The following is a 17938-nucleotide window of genomic DNA, read 5'->3' as shown; positions in this document are numbered from 1 at the left end:
AAGGCGTGCCCTGCGCCACCAGGCCCATAAGGCCCGGTTCTTCAACGTAGGCCACCGTGCCATGCACCTGACCCCTCTGCCTAAGGGTCCCATTAGGATGGCGGGCGGACTACAGTCCGCCCACCACCCTAGCGGTGATGGGACCGGCTGCCAGTGGTGCGGCGGTCCCGCACTGGCAATTAGGATGCCACTGCCACGGTGGCAGTGGCATCCCGCATATATTACATTGTGGCGGGCGTTGCTGGAAGCAGCACCCGCCACAATGCAATATATGCATGTTGTGCATTGGCATGCACAACATGACAGGCACCGCACGGTGCCTGTCACCTTGTGAATGCCAATGTTGGGGGGTGCCATGGGTACTCCCCAAGTGCAGCACCCTGCTCCCCCGCTCCTCCACCCCCTGGAGGCCCGCAACGGGCCCCCAAAGGAAACACTGCATGCCTTTCCATGGTGGAGTCTCCGCCATGGAAAGGCATTACACCGCTACCAACATAATATGGATGGCGGTGCCTACCATGTTGCAGGCTTTTTCCGCACGGTAGGCAATTGTGCGGAATGCCTACTGGCGGAAAAGCGCTGGACGGTCTTTCCATCCGCCGCGGTACCCCCCGCCATGCTAATGCGGCAGGGGGCAAAACCCGTACGGAGGATTGTTTTGATGGGCAGATCGCCACCGCCGGTAGGGCGGTGGCGATCACCCGCCATCCTAATAGACCCCTTTATTCGGTTAGTGGGATGTATTGACCAAAGATGGTGCTACTTTAGCGAGTGAAGGGATATCCAACATCGATTCCCGAAAGCTGGGCTCTTGCTAAATATTCAGAATAACCACATACTATGTAACTGAGAATCACATTCCAATTCAGTCGTGGACCAGCATTGTAGACCCATTACAAGGAAAAAGAACATTAGAGGTAAGAAAACCATCAGCTGCAGAGCAACAGAGAAGTAGGAAATGTTCTTCAGTACAGTGTGTCAGTGGCATCTCAGATACACAGAAACTCAATGAGACCAGCAAGCATCTCATTAAAATGAGTGCCCAAAGATGTCTGCCCCATTCATGAAAGGGAAATCTTTTATAGAGACACAGCCCAGCTCACTGTGACAGATTTGTGGAATCAATTTCAACAGTCAAACAACAACTTGGCATTCCAAGCAACAGTATATTTTTATATAATCTGTTTTTTCACATACATTGCAAAGAATTGCAGACTTCTATCTGTACAAAGAAGGAGCAGATGGGGGAAGGGAGACAAGCAATTGTGAACATATACACATGTATGCTGAGTAACACAAGACATATTTATACAGATGATACAGGTATGACACAAAGATACAAAATATAAAGTATATTTCCAACTATATAAACACAAAATGGGACTCTTGTATCTATTTTTTCTTTATTTTTAAAGTAATCGCTTCATTTAGTATTTAACTGATGTCAGAAAACTTGTGATGCAGAAAGCAAGGAATTTGTTTCCAAAATGTCTGTTAACACTGATTTGCAGTTGTAACGGTCGATAGAGGAAAAAAAGGTTGACTCAAACTCAATTTAGAAATACAAAAATATATATATAAATATAACTTTTAAATGCATTTTGAGAACCCAGGTGCAAAAGCTGCTCTGCTGTATATGCTTGTTCGTGAGGTTTCAGGCTGCTGCAAGTGATCTGCAAAGCGAATGTGCCAACAGCTAGTCCACTATAGCTTTCAAACCTTGGACGGGAATCTGATCTGAAAAGCGTTGGAGTCTCCAGGTATGAGGAATACCTGTGGGATGCCATCCTGGTGTTATGAATGTCACAAAATTCTTCCCCGTTATTTTGAGCCAGGATGGGCGGCATTGTGTCATTGTGCAAATTTCACACTTAATGAGCGAATGAAAAAGAATCCCAACCCTGTGATGGAGACTTCTACAATACTCCACCCATTAAGGTCAGAGGATCAGAACAAAAGCAAAGGCAGTTTTCTGTGCAGGAAAAGAAATTCTATTCAAATGTTTTTGCCCAGCATTATCAGGGATGTCAACAACAAATTGAATATTGAAATTTTGGAAATTTACTTGTCCTCCTCTAAAGATTCTCTTTATCGGTTTTCACCTGAGAAACACTCAGTTACTTTCACTGAAATTAATTCCTGGTGATTATAAAAACATTATTCATGCAGACAAACCCCCAACAATAAGTGCTCTATAAAAGAAAGTGAAGTGGTCATCAGAGCTAAAGGCAAAATGCCCTGGTCCTCTCTGCGCTGAGAATGGACCAGAACCTTTTCTGCTAAGTGATGATTTATTAACCTTTTTTGGGGGTGCCTAGGGGACCACAGTCAGTGGCAACATATATTCAGATTATCTGCATTGCATTTTACATGTGCATGTATTGTTAAGTTCTCATTTACATTGATAGTTTCTATAGTGACAGAGCATTGTTTTTGTAGTTTCTTTGTATAGGTGTCGCTCTTACCCTTCTCTCATAGGTTAGAGCACAAGACTTCCTTTTCTGTCCTGGATCCCACTCAGCACAGGTTTACAGTCTTATTGGGTATGATGACAGTTATTCCAAAATTCCTGTATGGGACATTTACAATCCTAGATTGTTTTACCACTATCTGGCTGATATTGTGTTTGAAGACACTTGTTCTTTCATAACCATGTCTCTTTTTAATGTTGTTAGTATTTACAGATGTGTCTAAAGGAATACAATTCCCTGGTCTCATTAATAAGGTAAAAGAAGGGTTATGGTGAGCCACAGGGGCCTACAGTAAGTCCAAGGGTACCAGATCTGTACAAACAAGCGAGGATCTCAGAGGCTGTTTCTGAATGTACTGCCATCAAGAGCTAATTCTGTCATGAGCGCCATTTACCAAGGAATTAGCTAAATTATATATACTTCCATGATTAGCCATGTAGCTGACCCATTCATCACAGCCTTGTATATTTGCAGATCTTTGCTCCCCTCAACCAACTACTGGTCTGAAGGACAAAAGAGTGATATATGCATTTTGGTACACAATTATAATGGTTTAGGGTAAAATATTTGCTTCATCGGTGTGAAGATACATGAGATCCAAAAAGGGCCAATGGCAATATTATTTTCCACTTTGTGAGACTCAAAGCCAGTGAGTAAGACATGATTTGCAGTCTCCATACACAATAAAGCTAAAGATTTGAAATTGTAATCTTCCACTCTGATCCATCCTACGTGCAGGCAAAACATAAAGCAAGGTTATCCAATATTAGTATGATCCGAAAAATAGATCGTGTGCGAGGGAGCTATGCTGGCAAATGCAATTCTAGACATGTACACCTCTGAGTCCTTACCAGCCAAGACGTGTAATCAGAATGCCAGTCTTTAATGGCAAGGTGCTCACAAAAGCCAAATAAAATCAATTTAATATTGAGGCAGTGGTGAGAATAACACTATTATGAAAACGCTTTGGCAAGAATAGATACAGTTTTAGGTCGATGCTTAAGTTGAAATTTAAGTCTGCAACTTGGTCACAAGAAAACCTTGTAATAACACCTGAGACCTTCTCTCTGGGCAAAGCTCAATTTAGAAAACAGTGCAACTTCTAAACCTGTACACTGTCATAAATGGGTCTAACACTGGTAAATTACATTTCATTTTTGTTACCAGTTTGCAGAACCGGTAGACTAAGTCCCACTTGAAAGTGCTGTGCTCAGTTCTAATTGATTCCAACTAAGGCTCAACAGAACAAATGGTGTATTAAAACTTCTGGTTTGTAGTTGTATTCCATACATCAATTTGTTGCTAAGCTTTAACTATACAGTTTTTGAATAACAGCATCTTTATCATATAAGGATTTCTAATGACTGAAGAAATCATCCGCAGTGCAGTGTGAGAGACAAAAGGTGCAATCACATTCAAAAGCATGCACAACAATGCTCTCATCTTTTCAAAGGCAAATAATAGTTAAGGTGTGAAACTATCAACACTCAATAAAGATTTCCTTCAGCAACCTCTCTCTGCATGACGGTGTTACGGTCAGCAGCAACTTCGGATTGGGTGCTGTGGGTGATGTCATTAGGGACCTTGCATCACAAATTTTCGCAAAGGCACACGTTTTATGGCTGTAGGAATCCAAGGGAATATACTAAAAAATCGCTCTCTTTTTCATCCCTCTGAGAATACATAAGAATAACGTGTTCTGTGCATCCAAGTATCTCATGCTTCTCATGCCTTGTGACCAAAAGTAGAGCAATCTTTTGCACACTATGTGCTTTTGATTTATATATATATGCAGCTTTAGCACATCAGGCTGTTTACACACTGAATGCAACATATAGAAGGGAAAAATAGCAGTGGTAGAAAAAAGTGTGCCTATTGATATATTTAGGTGTAGCATGTTAAACAGGATACACTCTATCCTTTGTCTTGTATTAACAGTGTGGTGTGGTTCTATTAGCAGCAACGTGAAATGAGCAGGTTTCCCACAGTGATTGCAGTCACCAGACATTGCTTAACAAAGACAGAAAGGATTGGACAAGTTATATCCTATCCCTTCACTCTTGGGTAACAATGATGGACAGAGTCTAGGGTGTAAGGCACATTAGGGGCATTTTGTTTATGTCCCACTTTGCCATTCAGAGATTGTGTGAGATGTGGACTAGTGCTGGTTATGATATTTCCCTTAGTTACATTCGACTAATGCTTGGAGGTGCTCAAATAACTTCATAAATATATAAATAAAATGAAATCCCAGCACATTCTAATTTGCGTAGCTCTCATTTTGCCAATTTCATGTTTTTGAGAACTTGATGGGACAAAACCAGTAGAGCAGAACATGTCTGTTAAGCATTCTGGAAGTGAATAAAGCTAGTACATTGCTAGTTGATGTTCCACTTAATTCAAGGCAAGTGACACGTTATCGTAAGGGTGAAATCAATGGTCATTGCTTGATGGTTGCCATACTGAAGCTCGGAATGCTGGTGCCAGAATGGATTAGCCCTTAAACCACCAGCATTTTTGTTGCCTGTTCCCCAACACAAATATACCTTACCTCTCCCAAAACATTTAGAAGGTCCTTATTTACATCCTGTTTAAGGCCATATCTGGCACTGCTGTTCCACCAGTCAATTGTTTTATACCCTGACTTCAAATAAACACATTACAGCAGACCCAGTTGTTTGAAAAAGGCACAGAATAATTTGAAGGAAATATTCTTCAAGCAGCTGGCAGGCATGAATTTTAAACATCCATGCCAGTAGTTGGTAGAGAGTGTTCTAAATGTAAGGAGCGAGTGAATACTTTTGCATAATATATCTGAAAATGACAACAAAAATAACTAAAGACAATTCCTATGGACATGTTTTTCATAACAGTGCAAGTGTAGCATGGTGGGCATCAGAATGTGTCCTCTCAATATTTCTTGCCAGGCGTCTCTCCATGTGATATCCCACATTTTGGGCAACTTGACTAAGCTGCAGAACCTAACAGCCGGCTCTTTACGATAGGCTCACCTACTGCTGTGAACCATCTTTACATTGCAGAATCCAACATGGCACAGAAATAATAATAGATAATTATCCCTTGCACACAGAAATACCCTTGTGTTACTCAAATGTCCCACACTCTCACTCACTCATCCCCTCTTTGCAAGCACCTTTCTCGTTTCAGCGTCTAAAACAGAACAAAATGGGAAATGACGTAGACTGGGCTGTAGGAGGGGGAACAGGCACAATATTTCTATAATACATTCTGCAAAAAAGTAAATGTTGCCTTCGTAAATCTGCTTGGTTGCTTGTGGTATTATATAGTCAAAATAAATTTTGTCTTTTCATTTGTTATGCATTTAGTTATACATACAGTAGACAAGTCTATACAAGATCTGTTTATAGGAGGATGCACACTAAGCAATATGGCAAAAAATAAATATTTGGGTTCTGTTTGTAGATTTTACCTTTTTTCATAAATTTGATTAGCTTACAGTATTTGTCAGTATATTTCATATATATATTATATATAACAGGAAAATGCTGTTGTAAAGGTGAAAGGGGTGTCCGGGTGATGTCCAGCGTGGTGGCAGCAACAACATTTTGTCTTCTTTTTGTGTTAGAGGCAGTATGCTGTTCAACCTTTAATATAAATGCTGACACTCTCTATCCCCTGCCCTGGCTGGGACACATCTTACTCTTCAGTACTCCTTTAAACATACTCAATCTATAATATGTTCAAGAGTCTACAGTGGCAGCTGGTCATTCATAGACATGCAGCTCCAATAATGCTGCCCTCACTAGCATGCAAACATCTGTCTTCCCACTTATTAACTTGGGTTGAACAAACAGAAGTCCCCTCTGCTGACTCCTCAAATGAAAATGATCTATGTCTTGGGCAAATGCTTTCTCCCAAGGCTCTTTCAATTAAAAAACACAGAAAATAGAATCCAAGATGGCGTCAGTCATTAAACATGTACCATGAGCCAATAATCTCTTCGCTGACACACAGTTGCCAGTGATTTAAGTCCCTTAAGATACTGATGAGGTTGATGGGCCTGCAACCTGGAGAGAGCCATGAATTTGGGCATCTAATCTCTTAGGCCTGACTTTCAAATTCATCTCATTACTTTGGTATGGCACACCGCCCATCACCAGAAATCAGTGTGCGGAGCACGTCTTTCTCTTCATAGACAAATCACACAGTTTATCTCTACAATTTCCATTTTTTCATTAGTAAAAATTATACTTGTCATCACAGAATACAGATAAAGTACATTTGTGAACTAGAATTTCTTTGTAGAGCATAAACTTTGGTAGCGATTTGGACATAAGGTACCATGTCTGACCTTTGAGTTTTACAACCACCTATATATTTTCTTAAAATTCAAGCCAAGAAAGAGAATGGAATGTTTAGCATTTATTTAAAGGTTTGACAGATACTGCCTCTGAAAGCAAAAGCAAAGGTGTGAACCTGCAAGTGCAGTTTCTCTGCATCCCCAGAACAGGCTTCAGAAGGCCTGAGGAATGTTCGACAAGACTGGGTGTTGAAATAAGCGTGCTCTTGGATCAGCTGTCTAGTGTTGAAGTGGCATTATAATCAACGCAAACCCGCCAAGTGAGGGCAGCTTTGGAAATCAATCAATTTAGGAAGCAATGAAATTCTTACACACTATTGCCTAGGGATTTCATTTATGAAACTCCACATAATGTCCAATATCATCTTAAACTATCCAGCAATAAATCCCGGCGCCTTTGGCTAGAGGATGTCTCTACTTTAATGATCTGTGTTAGCGCTAAAACTCTGGCACGCTCCCTAAGCGTTTTATGACACCACTGCATTAGAGTCATATATTCCCATCCAAATCTTATTTGGGTTTATGGTCTGACAAAAATTTCAAAGCTAACTAGAATTTAAATGAAATACTCTGGTTTGTAAAAAATACATATTTAATGTAAATAATTGGAGAGAGGTTGAGACATTAAAATTAATTGTCGTTGTGTTGTAATGTATCTTAATAGTATTTCTAAAGCACTTCCTACTCCTGGCAAGTTCTCTATGTTAATTGACATAGATATATCTTTCTAACCCCAGCATGCATTCTAGGGTGTATGGGATACTCTGGGCTACTAGTTCCAGAATACTTTGATTTAAAGTTCTAAACACAGGTTGTAATGTCCCATAATATAATGGAGCTATGTTACAAAGCCCAAGCAGATATTGATTTGTGTAGATGGACAGACCACGTTGAAGGCACAATATACACAATAATGTTGATGGTCAGCCAAGCATCCAGTGTTCCTTTGTATTGCTTAAGTACTTTTGTGAAAGCCTCCAAGTCAGTGCAAGTGAAGTTATAGTAATGGCAAAATTAATATAACCTTCATAAAGCCTGTTTCTCTGACAGCTGCAAATAATCTAGATTATTTGGATGTTTTCAGTGAGGATGTTCTCAGCTTTCAGAGATTACCTTTTCATTCATAGTTGAGACTATGTGCAGAGTTAATCAAGCTTACATCACCCTTTGCCAGAGTAAAATCAATTATATGTGCCTAAGTGCTTATAAAATATCAATAAATGTGTGACACAGTACAACATTGAGTCACTGTTTGGCTTCAGGGTGGTGCAACGAGAAGGACAGGGAGATAGTCAGTCTAAAGCATTTGTTTGCAATAGACCCACATATTTGAGAAAATATAATTTTATAAATTGTGGCTTTATGGTGTTCTGATGTTAATAGTAACTTATTTTATCTATAAGCTAATATTTATTTTAAATGGACAAAATTGTATTATGTTCCCAAAATTTGCTCCATACATTTTTTAGACTGCCGGATTTACCTTCCACTAACAATGATCCAAAAGCCAATCAGATTTCAAAATCCAAATCTTCCACTTCGCTTTTACTTGTGTTCCCTTCAACAGGGAATTAGCTGGCACCATTTCCTCTTTTATCTGCAGATGTAGATTCTCCCCACTGTTTAGACTTTCCCCAATACACTTCCTTCCACCGCATCATGCACTTCCTCTCTCTCCTTCGCTTGTCCTTTCAAAGTCCTTCTCTTGAAAAAAACAAACAAAAAAAATCACGGCAAGAAATATCCTGTGGGCTCATCTCTTCTGGGTGCCCCCCATGACCCGGGAAACAAAGTTGACAATGGCGTCAGCTGGCTGATCTGGGTCCAACTCCGCAAACAGATGGCAAACATTGTCTGTTGTGCTTCCTTGCTTTCTTGCAACGAAACCGAAGAGTCTAATGTGAAAAGAAAAGAAAGAAGAACATTTAAGAATTTAGCAGATTTTTATAAGGTTTTTAAACAATATTTTAGATTTTTTATGTGACGGTTTATTAAATGGGACATTTAAGGTCTTGTACCAATTCGAATTAAAAAGGTCTCTATGAAGTTTTTCAGTTTACTAGCTTACCACTATATAAAATTAAGCATACTTTTTTCAAACCTCAAACTTCCTAATAATTATTTTTTATTGGATCACAAAACGGTTTAAAAAAATATGTCAAACTTATGTATGCAAGAGGGATAACTGCTCAAATACACAGGAGATCCCATATTGCAAAAACAAGATTTTCAGAATTTTCATGCATAGATTGCATTTACAACAGTGTAAAATGTCCTTGGCTGAACACTTTGCACTTCTTAAAACTTTCTTAAGAACAGTGAGTATCGGGTAGGAAAAAGGCTTGTCAATTCATTTGTTGTATTCAACAGGTTCAACACAATAAAAAAGTTTATTCTTGACTTTCTTACTTTGTCCCTGAGATTTTTCTTCACAATAAGAGCAAACACAAAGCTGAATCTGTCTATGATTCTATCACAAGATAAGACCAGCAACACAAAAAGCTGAAAGGTGCTTTGCAGCAACGCAATGTTAAAGTCAACTACTGTATGTGATGACTGCACTTTACACTTGGCAACCACACAAAGGCCAGCAGCGAAAGCAAGGAACAAAATACAATAAAGTAAAACAATTTCTAAAACCCACAATGGTGGAATTAGAAGCAAAGATCTTTAGCAGGATCTAGCGGCCCTTACTAGAAAAGACTTCAACTGGTACTGGAATGAGAAACTGGTGCTACACCCTTTCCACTTCTTCCATCATTAGATGTTTCATTAGAGCTGCACTTAATCCATCCTCATTTGAGGTTATATTTTGGTACAAATCACTTTCAGATTATCTGAAAGACTGAAGACCAATAATAACAAGTGTAAAACGAATGTGTGAGGAACTTCACCCACTTACTTTATATCAAATCCAAATATTTCTTTGACCACATAACTATAGTGACTATAGAGTACCTGCAATGAGCTTAAATATGTGATTGAGTTTAACCCCTCTTTTAAGTGCATTCATCTGGAACACTTGTGTTATATTTTCTGTGGTGTCGATGCGATGGAATTTGTGGCTGAAGACAATTTATTTTGTTTTACAAAATGATGGCAAGTTGACTATTTTCATTCTTTGAGAAGGCTTCCATTTTTTCATCAAATTACTAAAGATTTGCTGGCTCTATTTTTAGTAAGATTATTAATACTACATACAATCCATACTATAATGTATTTACATCACAGTTCTCAACTGAAACATTTATGCACAATGGCACAATGGGAGGATTTGCTACACACAGTGGCATTGTGGAGGAGAATGATTTTCTATGAAGTACATCCCCAAGAAACCCCCTTTTTAGCAGCGTATAAATATATATGGGATGTCAAGATTTTCATGGGGAAGTCCTACGACAAATATTGTATACTTTTTGATGTTTGACAGGTTTTCCAAAGACCATGGAGTTGGTTGCTATTTAAACCTCTGAAAATGTGCCCACCCTGTGATAAGTTCAGAATTTAGTGTTTCTATTGCTTTTATAACAAAGATCTCAGCGAGATGAAAAAATGAATCCTAGAGCATGTATGAGAATTTGTATGGTCGGCATTCCATTGATAGCACAATGTCCTTCCCATTGTACATATTAACTTCTAAACATGCACCTACATTATGAAGGCAGGCGTGGTGCAATGAGAGTTAGAGATAACCCAATGCACCTCTGTGGGTTTGTAGGGATTGCAGGCAAAGTGATCCTTTAATATGAAAAAATGTTAACCATGAGGAAAATATAACGACAGAATTTCATATATATCTTAAACCTACTCCAGCAGGTTGTTGCTATTCAGACAAAGTAAAGTTAAGCATAGAAGGTGTATGCAATTCTAACTATAAATATCATAATTTCCCCAGAATACAATAATACATTTGCACACGTACCCCATAGCTACACCTATTGTTTCTCATCAGATGATGTAGGGGTAGGAATGCCAGGTGTATGCCAAGTAGGTTATGACTCTTATGACGCTGAACCCAAAAATTGGAAAGCTACTAATTTGCTGATAGAGACTGTATAGAATGCCTCATCATTTGTGAATCAGGCCTTCTGAGTACAGAAATACGCTCACTGTACTTGTGTGTAATACTGAATGCGCCCAACAACTTTACACAAATTCCTGGACGCAAACAATATGAACATGATGACATCCGATTAACAATCCTCTATGTACCTATGCAAAGGCACACAAGTATCTCAATCCTGGTGCAAAACTAGAAATTTCAATCTCTTCTCTTCTTCACTTATTTTTATCTCAAACGAATCTTCAAATGTGAAATAAAATTCCAAATCAGAATTTTATATGGCAAGTATCATCATGGTTTTGCCTTCTTTGTACAGCTAACATGTTTGAAAGATTAGACTGCTTTATGAAGGCTTAGATATTAAAAGCTTTCTTAGCTCAGTATTTCTGGCATGGTTCTTCCCATTTTTTGCATTTCTGTCATTTTTGATTCTCCCTTTATAAGGATTTGGCGATTTATGATGGCGTTGTGCTCACGTAACAACCTCTTTGCAATGATTGATTAATATCGGAGCAGTGACAAAGCAGTGTAGAGCACAAAACGTGTTGGCTATATAATGGAATCAATTCAACTCTTAAGTGCAAGAGTTCGAATGAACCCCTGGACCCAGGAGGGGGGGAAAGATTTTTTTGCATAGAAAAGGTAAGGGGATATGTGCTCCCTGCTATATATACAACAAACTGTGTTGCATCCACCTCTTAAGGGTGGCAGTATGGTAAGAAAGGAACATAAGTTACACTGCCGCTCCACCACACTCAGTGACAGGAAAAAGGAAAACCTTTTTTATACAACCCTCACCTACTCTAGTAGTATCATGCTTCATCATCAGGTTCACCTTGACTCCTAAAGGTCAGGGTGGGCTCAACCACATTTCAGGGAGTTCTTTGAAGAATTTAGTATTTTGGGGATTTAATACTATTAGGTAAAATTCCGCACCCACCCCAAGGTATCAGTTTTCTGGTGGTGTGGGGGATGTGGGGGTTGGGGAAGTATAAAACTATATTTACATGGGGCAAACAGGATATTGGGGTAGCATGACCCTAGTGTTAAAACCTGATATGGTTCTGCTCTTGTACTACTGACCTAACATAGGTCCTGGGCATTCCTCAGGGCAAAAAACTTAAATGGTTCCCCCAGTGGTGCAATACTGTGATGATTTACTGGTCATTTGAAGATAAGCTTTTGCATGCAGTTAAAAAGTGGTGTACTTGCTGTCTTGGAAGTACCCTAGAGACAGGTACAATGTACTCTTCTAGGTGCGGTAGGGGTATGCCCTACCATTAAGGGTCCCTGCCCTCAGTAAACCTGTTTGGCGCACCGCTCTCCTGCGCTGCAAATTTTATCTAATATTATATAAAGCTTCGCCCCAAAATCAAAATTCTTCAAAGAGCTCCCTGGAATACGGTTGAGACCATCCTGCCCTATAGCAGTCATGCCACTACTAAAGTGGGTGAGCGTTGTATAAAGAAGGTTTTCCTTTTTCCCTCTACTGGTGGTGAAGTGGAGATTTCGCTTATGTAACTTTCTTACTATACTGCCAACCTTAAGAGGAGGATACTGCACACGTTGTTGTATAATGAAATCCCCTCCCAGCCTCACTAAAAACCTACACATCCTCAGATTGCAAATAAAAGCCATGAAATTAGAGCAAACCAAATTACAAAATCTTGAATAATTCCCCCATCCCCAAACAGGAACTGCCACGTCCCTCCTGAAGTCTAGAGAGCATCTGAATTTTCATCTCTTAAAAGAATATTAGTGACATATAGAACAAGAATTCTCTTCCTTGAACAAACCTTGTAAAGAATTCTAAAACGTATCCTTCGGCTTCTGCTCATGTTCAGCTATCCAATTTTCTCCATCTATTTATTCACACAAGCATACATAAATAGCGAGCGTAGCAGCAGTATATGCCCATGCCTATAATGCTTGTGGCTGTACTAAAATTAGTTCTGGCAGAAAGTCACCTTTTTCAGGCAGGTCCAGTGGATCACTGTTTGAAAGAGATAGTACCCCTTCAACAGAGACTTTTTGTTCATGAGGGCAGAGGATGGAAGGAAAAATCAAAGGTTTTATTCGAGCCAATGTGTTGCGTATAGCGCATAACTATTGCAAGAAGAAATAGAGCTGTGAGAGGTAAAGGCAGATGATGTGAGGATGAACATTGGGATTCACTGTGCTTTCCCTATGGCTCTCTTCAACCCTTTGCCTGTGGTCATGAGATCTTGATGTGCCCAGTTTGACAGTGTTGGGACTGACATGCCAGAGCTGCTGCATCATAAACCTGGAACACTGCAGGGTCCACACTTGGACAAAAAAATAGAGCCCTGGCACAGATTAATTGCAAAACGTTGGTGAGAGAGGTAGAAGGAAATTCACATCATTATTTGGCCATGGAGGCAGAAGATGTCGAGAGTACACTTATCGATGACCAATTTCTAGGATTACTGAAAAGATAGCACAAATCCCCATCTTCATTACTCCTGAACAGTCATAACCCATGAAGTTCATCAATCATGCAACATTATCCATAATTGGTATCAGAGCCAAGGCACTTACTTTGCTGGACCTCTTTCAGACTTCGTCCATCTAGTAGGAAAAAACAGCAAATACCATTACTAGTGTGCTTGTCCATAAAGCTTCACTTGTATTAATCCTAGCTGTGTGAACAGCACTCACACTGCCAGGTCACTACATGAATAGTGCTTAGTAATACAAAGAGGAACAGGTTATTTGATTAGAAAATAAGAGTTATAATGGGTCACAGCAAGGTTCATCATATACCAGTCATGCATCCAAGGAGAGAGCAAAAGATCATTCATATAATAAACAATTTGTTGCTCTCATTCTTTATTTTGCTCTAAATATAATGTGACTCTCAGACCCTAAATTTAAAAACTTATTTTAGAATTTTCTTTCCCAGAATAATTTAAGTGCCATGAACTGCTTCCAAATAATCTAGGAACTCTTCTTTTCTTTTCTTCCATGGAAATGTGTGTTTGCTAATGTTCTTTAAAAACTCCCCGCAAAGCTGTGACTTCAAGACATGCTGTATTTACTCTGTGGGCTTACAGCCCGCCCATTGCCTTTTTATTTGTCACTTCCATTGTCCTTAAAAAGGCTTGCTTTCTAGTGGTTAATTTTTCCTCTATGTCCCTCCTTGTTGTCAATTGTTTCCTCCCATGGAGCAGCGCCTAACTACTAGTGTCTGTCCAGTTTGGTGCTTATCTGTTCGTGTCTGGGACTATTTTTTTTTCTTCTTTCTTGGTCGTCTTCGTCAAAGCTTCCTTTTTGGTGGGTTCCTCCAGGTGGCTTAACTCCTTCCATGCTTGTGACGGAAGCACTCCGTCACGAGCCACGGGCATGATGTGCTCATGACCGAGTGGTTCCATCATGCCGCGGAGCCGTGACTGAACCACTCATAAGCACAGCGCGCTAATGACGGAGTGGTTCCATCACAAGCATGGCGGTGCCGCGCGACCCCCTTCCCCCCAGCGCCGCGCCGGAATTACTGCCGCAGCCAAGGGGTTAAAGGCATTGAAAATCTACTTTGTAATGTATTTTGTTTTGTTATGTTGTCTTTGGTGTTCCCTGGAAATCATTCCCCGGTATTATTTAAAGTGCCTTGTCCACGTGGCTGCATTTCTCTTTCATTAATGGGCATACACAAAATGAAGTGTTTTGGTCTTCTTTTTTATTTATTTTTAAAAACTGTTAAATGATGTGCAAGGCTAAACAGTGCATTTAACCTAATGCCAAAAAGCACGCATTAGGGCCTCCTGGCCAACCAAGCCCTTCACTAATTGTTATGATTATCTGGGAGCCAAACTGATATGCCATTTCCTGTGCTAATACAATACATTGTTGTATCCTCACACTGGCTTGGGCATTGAACTCACCAGTAATCGAAGCCTTGGGTCCATTTTAATGCAACTGTATAAGTGTCCAATTTGACCTAATTTACATGTTTATATATTTTAGTTTTTTAATTTGGAGTCAGGATGTTCCCGATTGCTGCAATTGGAATGTCTCTGGATTGTTGCTAATATGTTTTAGCCATGTTGTACTCAAGTGTGGCTGCTATTCAGTATGGCTAAATGTTACTGATATAAAGGGGCGTGGAGTGTTCTAAAGTTGAATAGAGTGTAGTGTTATGGAGTGGAGTGGTGTAGTGTGGTGTGGTGTGAAGTAGAGTGGGGTGGCGTAGAGTGGATTGCTGAACATCATTTACTTAGAACTACCTCCTTATATATAGTACAAAAGGCACTGACATCACACGAAAAAGGCCTTACTTCATCTTTACTAGAAATCTTCTGACAATATCATATGGACTGACTACTAGGAAAGTACAGGTGTCAGCAGTAGATATGTTAGATGATGAAGTTTGGTGTGGTATTCTATGCGTAGGGCACGGAACTCTATTCAAGATACCACATTACTACTTTGCAAGCTCTAAGGCTTGACCCGGCTGTTTTCTGGAAATCATGTATTTGGAGCGAAGAAGCCCAAGTTTGTCATCTTTCTCCTGTAGATGAATTACCCAATCCTTCTGATGCCATTTATACCCTGAACTCCAAAAAGCTCACGTGACACCCCTCTGGGGAGGCAGAAGCGCAGAGAAACCAGGGTCGTTCTGACACTAGACTGACTGCTATGCAGAGTATCTTACAACACGCCTTCCGACAAATCCATCAATGTTTCTTTCTCTTTGGCTCGTACAGGGCTGCAACACTTCATTCTCTCTCTCTCTCTCTCTCTCTCTCTCTCTCTCTCTCTCTCTCTCTCTCTCTCTCTCTTTCTCTCTCTCTTTCTCTTTATCTCTCTCTCTCTCTCCTTCTCGCTCTCTCTCTCTCTCTCTCTCTGCAATCATGCGTCTGCTAGCAAGTATTACTGGGGGATATGAATCTAGGACTTAGTATTTTTTTTAGAGGTCTATGAAGTTTATTATTACAGCACTGGAATGAAAGAAGGTGCCATATTTGAAAAGTGAGACATTCAGGGGTGTAGCTGGGTCAGTAAGATTGGGTGGGTGTGAGCTCCAGGTTTTCCTAAAATCATGCAATCGTATAATGTTAAAATACATTATATGACAAGCGGGGTGCATGAGAGAGGCCTAAGGGGCAGTGGAAAGGGAGAGGAAGGCAGATTGGTAGGGGTACTGAGTGAGGTAAAACATAATATTTTGTAATACTAGTCAACATTTTCAAAGACTTTCAAAACAGAGGGAGGGTGAGAGTGTATGATAGGTTTGCATAAGTGTATGTCAAAATTCCTGGTGAAATTGGACAGACTCCTCACCATACCAGACTGAAATCTAATTACCTGTACCCGACTATTTAATGGAAAATGCATTTATTAGGGGGGTGTAGCACACCAAACACCTCCCCTTGAGGCTACTCCCCCTGGATACATTTTATAGGGGTTGTGTAGGGTTAGTGGGCTTTATGATATGTTTAGAATCCACTCACCAGCATGCACAAACAGCCCTGTGAGAGCACAACAGACTCCTGGTTAAATACTCACTTTCTTTCTTGCGGATCAACGTCGCAAAAGGTGACTGTGCTCAGGGGATAATGTCTTCTGAAGAACAACCTGTAACGAGAAAATATAGAACAAAAGGTGATGGTAAACGCTGAGACAACCTCTCCTCGACAAGTCTAAATTCTATCAGCTATGCTATGCAGAGGCTAATACATGTGAGTGGATGAATGGTCTGTGGATAGCATGGTTTTCAAATGAAAGATGTTTTGACATGACTGCCCTTTCATGAGAACAGGTTACATATATAAAAGAGATGCATCCATGTGCAGACTACATGGATTATATATGAAAAAAAGCTTCATGCATGTAAGAGGCTATTTTTGGTGTGAGGTTATGGTCTGGGAGGAGAAGCTGGCTTTACTGTCTAAAGAGTGGGACCATTCTGTAACAAAGGAACTGAAGTCGATGTATTGAAATGCGTGTCCTTGGGAAGCGATTTCGACCATGGGGAGTGAAGGTGGTCTATGAGGAGGCATGCACCGCATGAACAAGGAAGATCCAGTCTGCGTTGATGTACAATGAATGTTGTTGGCGTGGTGTGAATTGTGGTGTTGTTAAGCGGAAGGTAGAGGGGAAGTTGTTTTTGCAGTGTTTTATTCTATGGTAAGGATGGAAAAGCTGTTGTCCGTGAAGTAAATCGTAATAGGCACTTGGGAAGAAATAATGACTGTAGCGTGATCACATATGTGAACTATATGTGATCTGTACGGAGGGGAAACACTGGAGGTAGGTATAACCTCTACGACGTGATCAGTCTTTAAGCGGTGGGCGTGGTCTGTAGCAGTGGTGAGTGGTGAGTTTTGTGTAACTTGGAGCGGACTTGTTGAAAATGAGTGTGTTGTAAGAAGATCAGAGCTCTGTGAGATACGAGTTTGATTGACACAAAGTGAGGGTAGCCCGCATTTCTATGTTTGGTCCATGGACATGTGAGATCTGTGTGAAGTGAATACAGGCTATGGTAACTGACAGGGGTCTATTGCAGGAGGAATTATATGGAAAGAGAGTGTGGTATGCACAAAGACATGGTGGTGTGTAAGGAAAACATCATTAACAACGCAGACAATACACTGCGATGCTGTTACATCGCGGTCGTTACAACGACCACGATGTTACCACGATATGCCATTACAACGCAAGTCTTTACATCGACTTGCGCTAGATGGCATGCTAACATTAAAAATAGTGTAGTTTACTATCCCAATACCTTCCCTACTGATAAGTGGACTGGAGTTGGAATAGTGAATTACACTTTTCTAATGTTAGCACGCCACCTAGCTCAAGTCGATGTAAAGACTTGCATTGTAAAGGCATAGCGTGGTAACATGCAGTCGTTGTAACAACTGCGATAACACGCGTTGTAACATCATACAACCGGTGTGTAAAGAGGCGAGTTCTATGGGAAGTTGGTGTGGTTACGGAACAAGAGTGTCGTTTACGGACAGATACATTTGAAGGAAGGTGTCTGTGGTCTAATGGAATTGAGAGTGGCCTGTAGCAAGTGGGTGAGATGAATGGGAAGGG

General features: G+C 40.3%; 1 protein-coding gene across 2 annotated transcripts in view; it reads right to left on the bottom strand.

Moving 5' to 3' along the window:
• Positions 1 to 5692: 5692 nt before the first annotated feature.
• Positions 5693 to 17938, bottom strand: part of TNS1 (tensin 1) — a 1078078-nt gene continuing 1065832 nt past the window's right edge. For both annotated transcript variants that reach the window (XM_078679262.1, XM_078679263.1), the window contains 3 exons: positions 16400 to 16468; positions 13436 to 13465; positions 5693 to 8708 (listed from right to left, as the gene is read on the bottom strand). In XM_078679262.1, coding sequence (XP_078535388.1) covers positions 8567 to 8708; positions 13436 to 13465; positions 16400 to 16468 — 241 coding nt within the window. In that variant the 3' untranslated portion in view covers positions 5693 to 8566. The remainder of the gene's footprint in view (positions 8709 to 13435; positions 13466 to 16399; positions 16469 to 17938) is intronic.

The sequence above is a fragment of the Lissotriton helveticus genome, chromosome 3_1 (genome assembly GCF_964261635.1).
Source record: "Lissotriton helveticus chromosome 3_1, aLisHel1.1, whole genome shotgun sequence".
NCBI lineage: Eukaryota > Metazoa > Chordata > Amphibia > Caudata > Salamandridae > Lissotriton > Lissotriton helveticus.
Note: the sequence above shows the minus strand (reverse complement) of the source record. Positions and strands in the feature narration are given on the sequence as shown.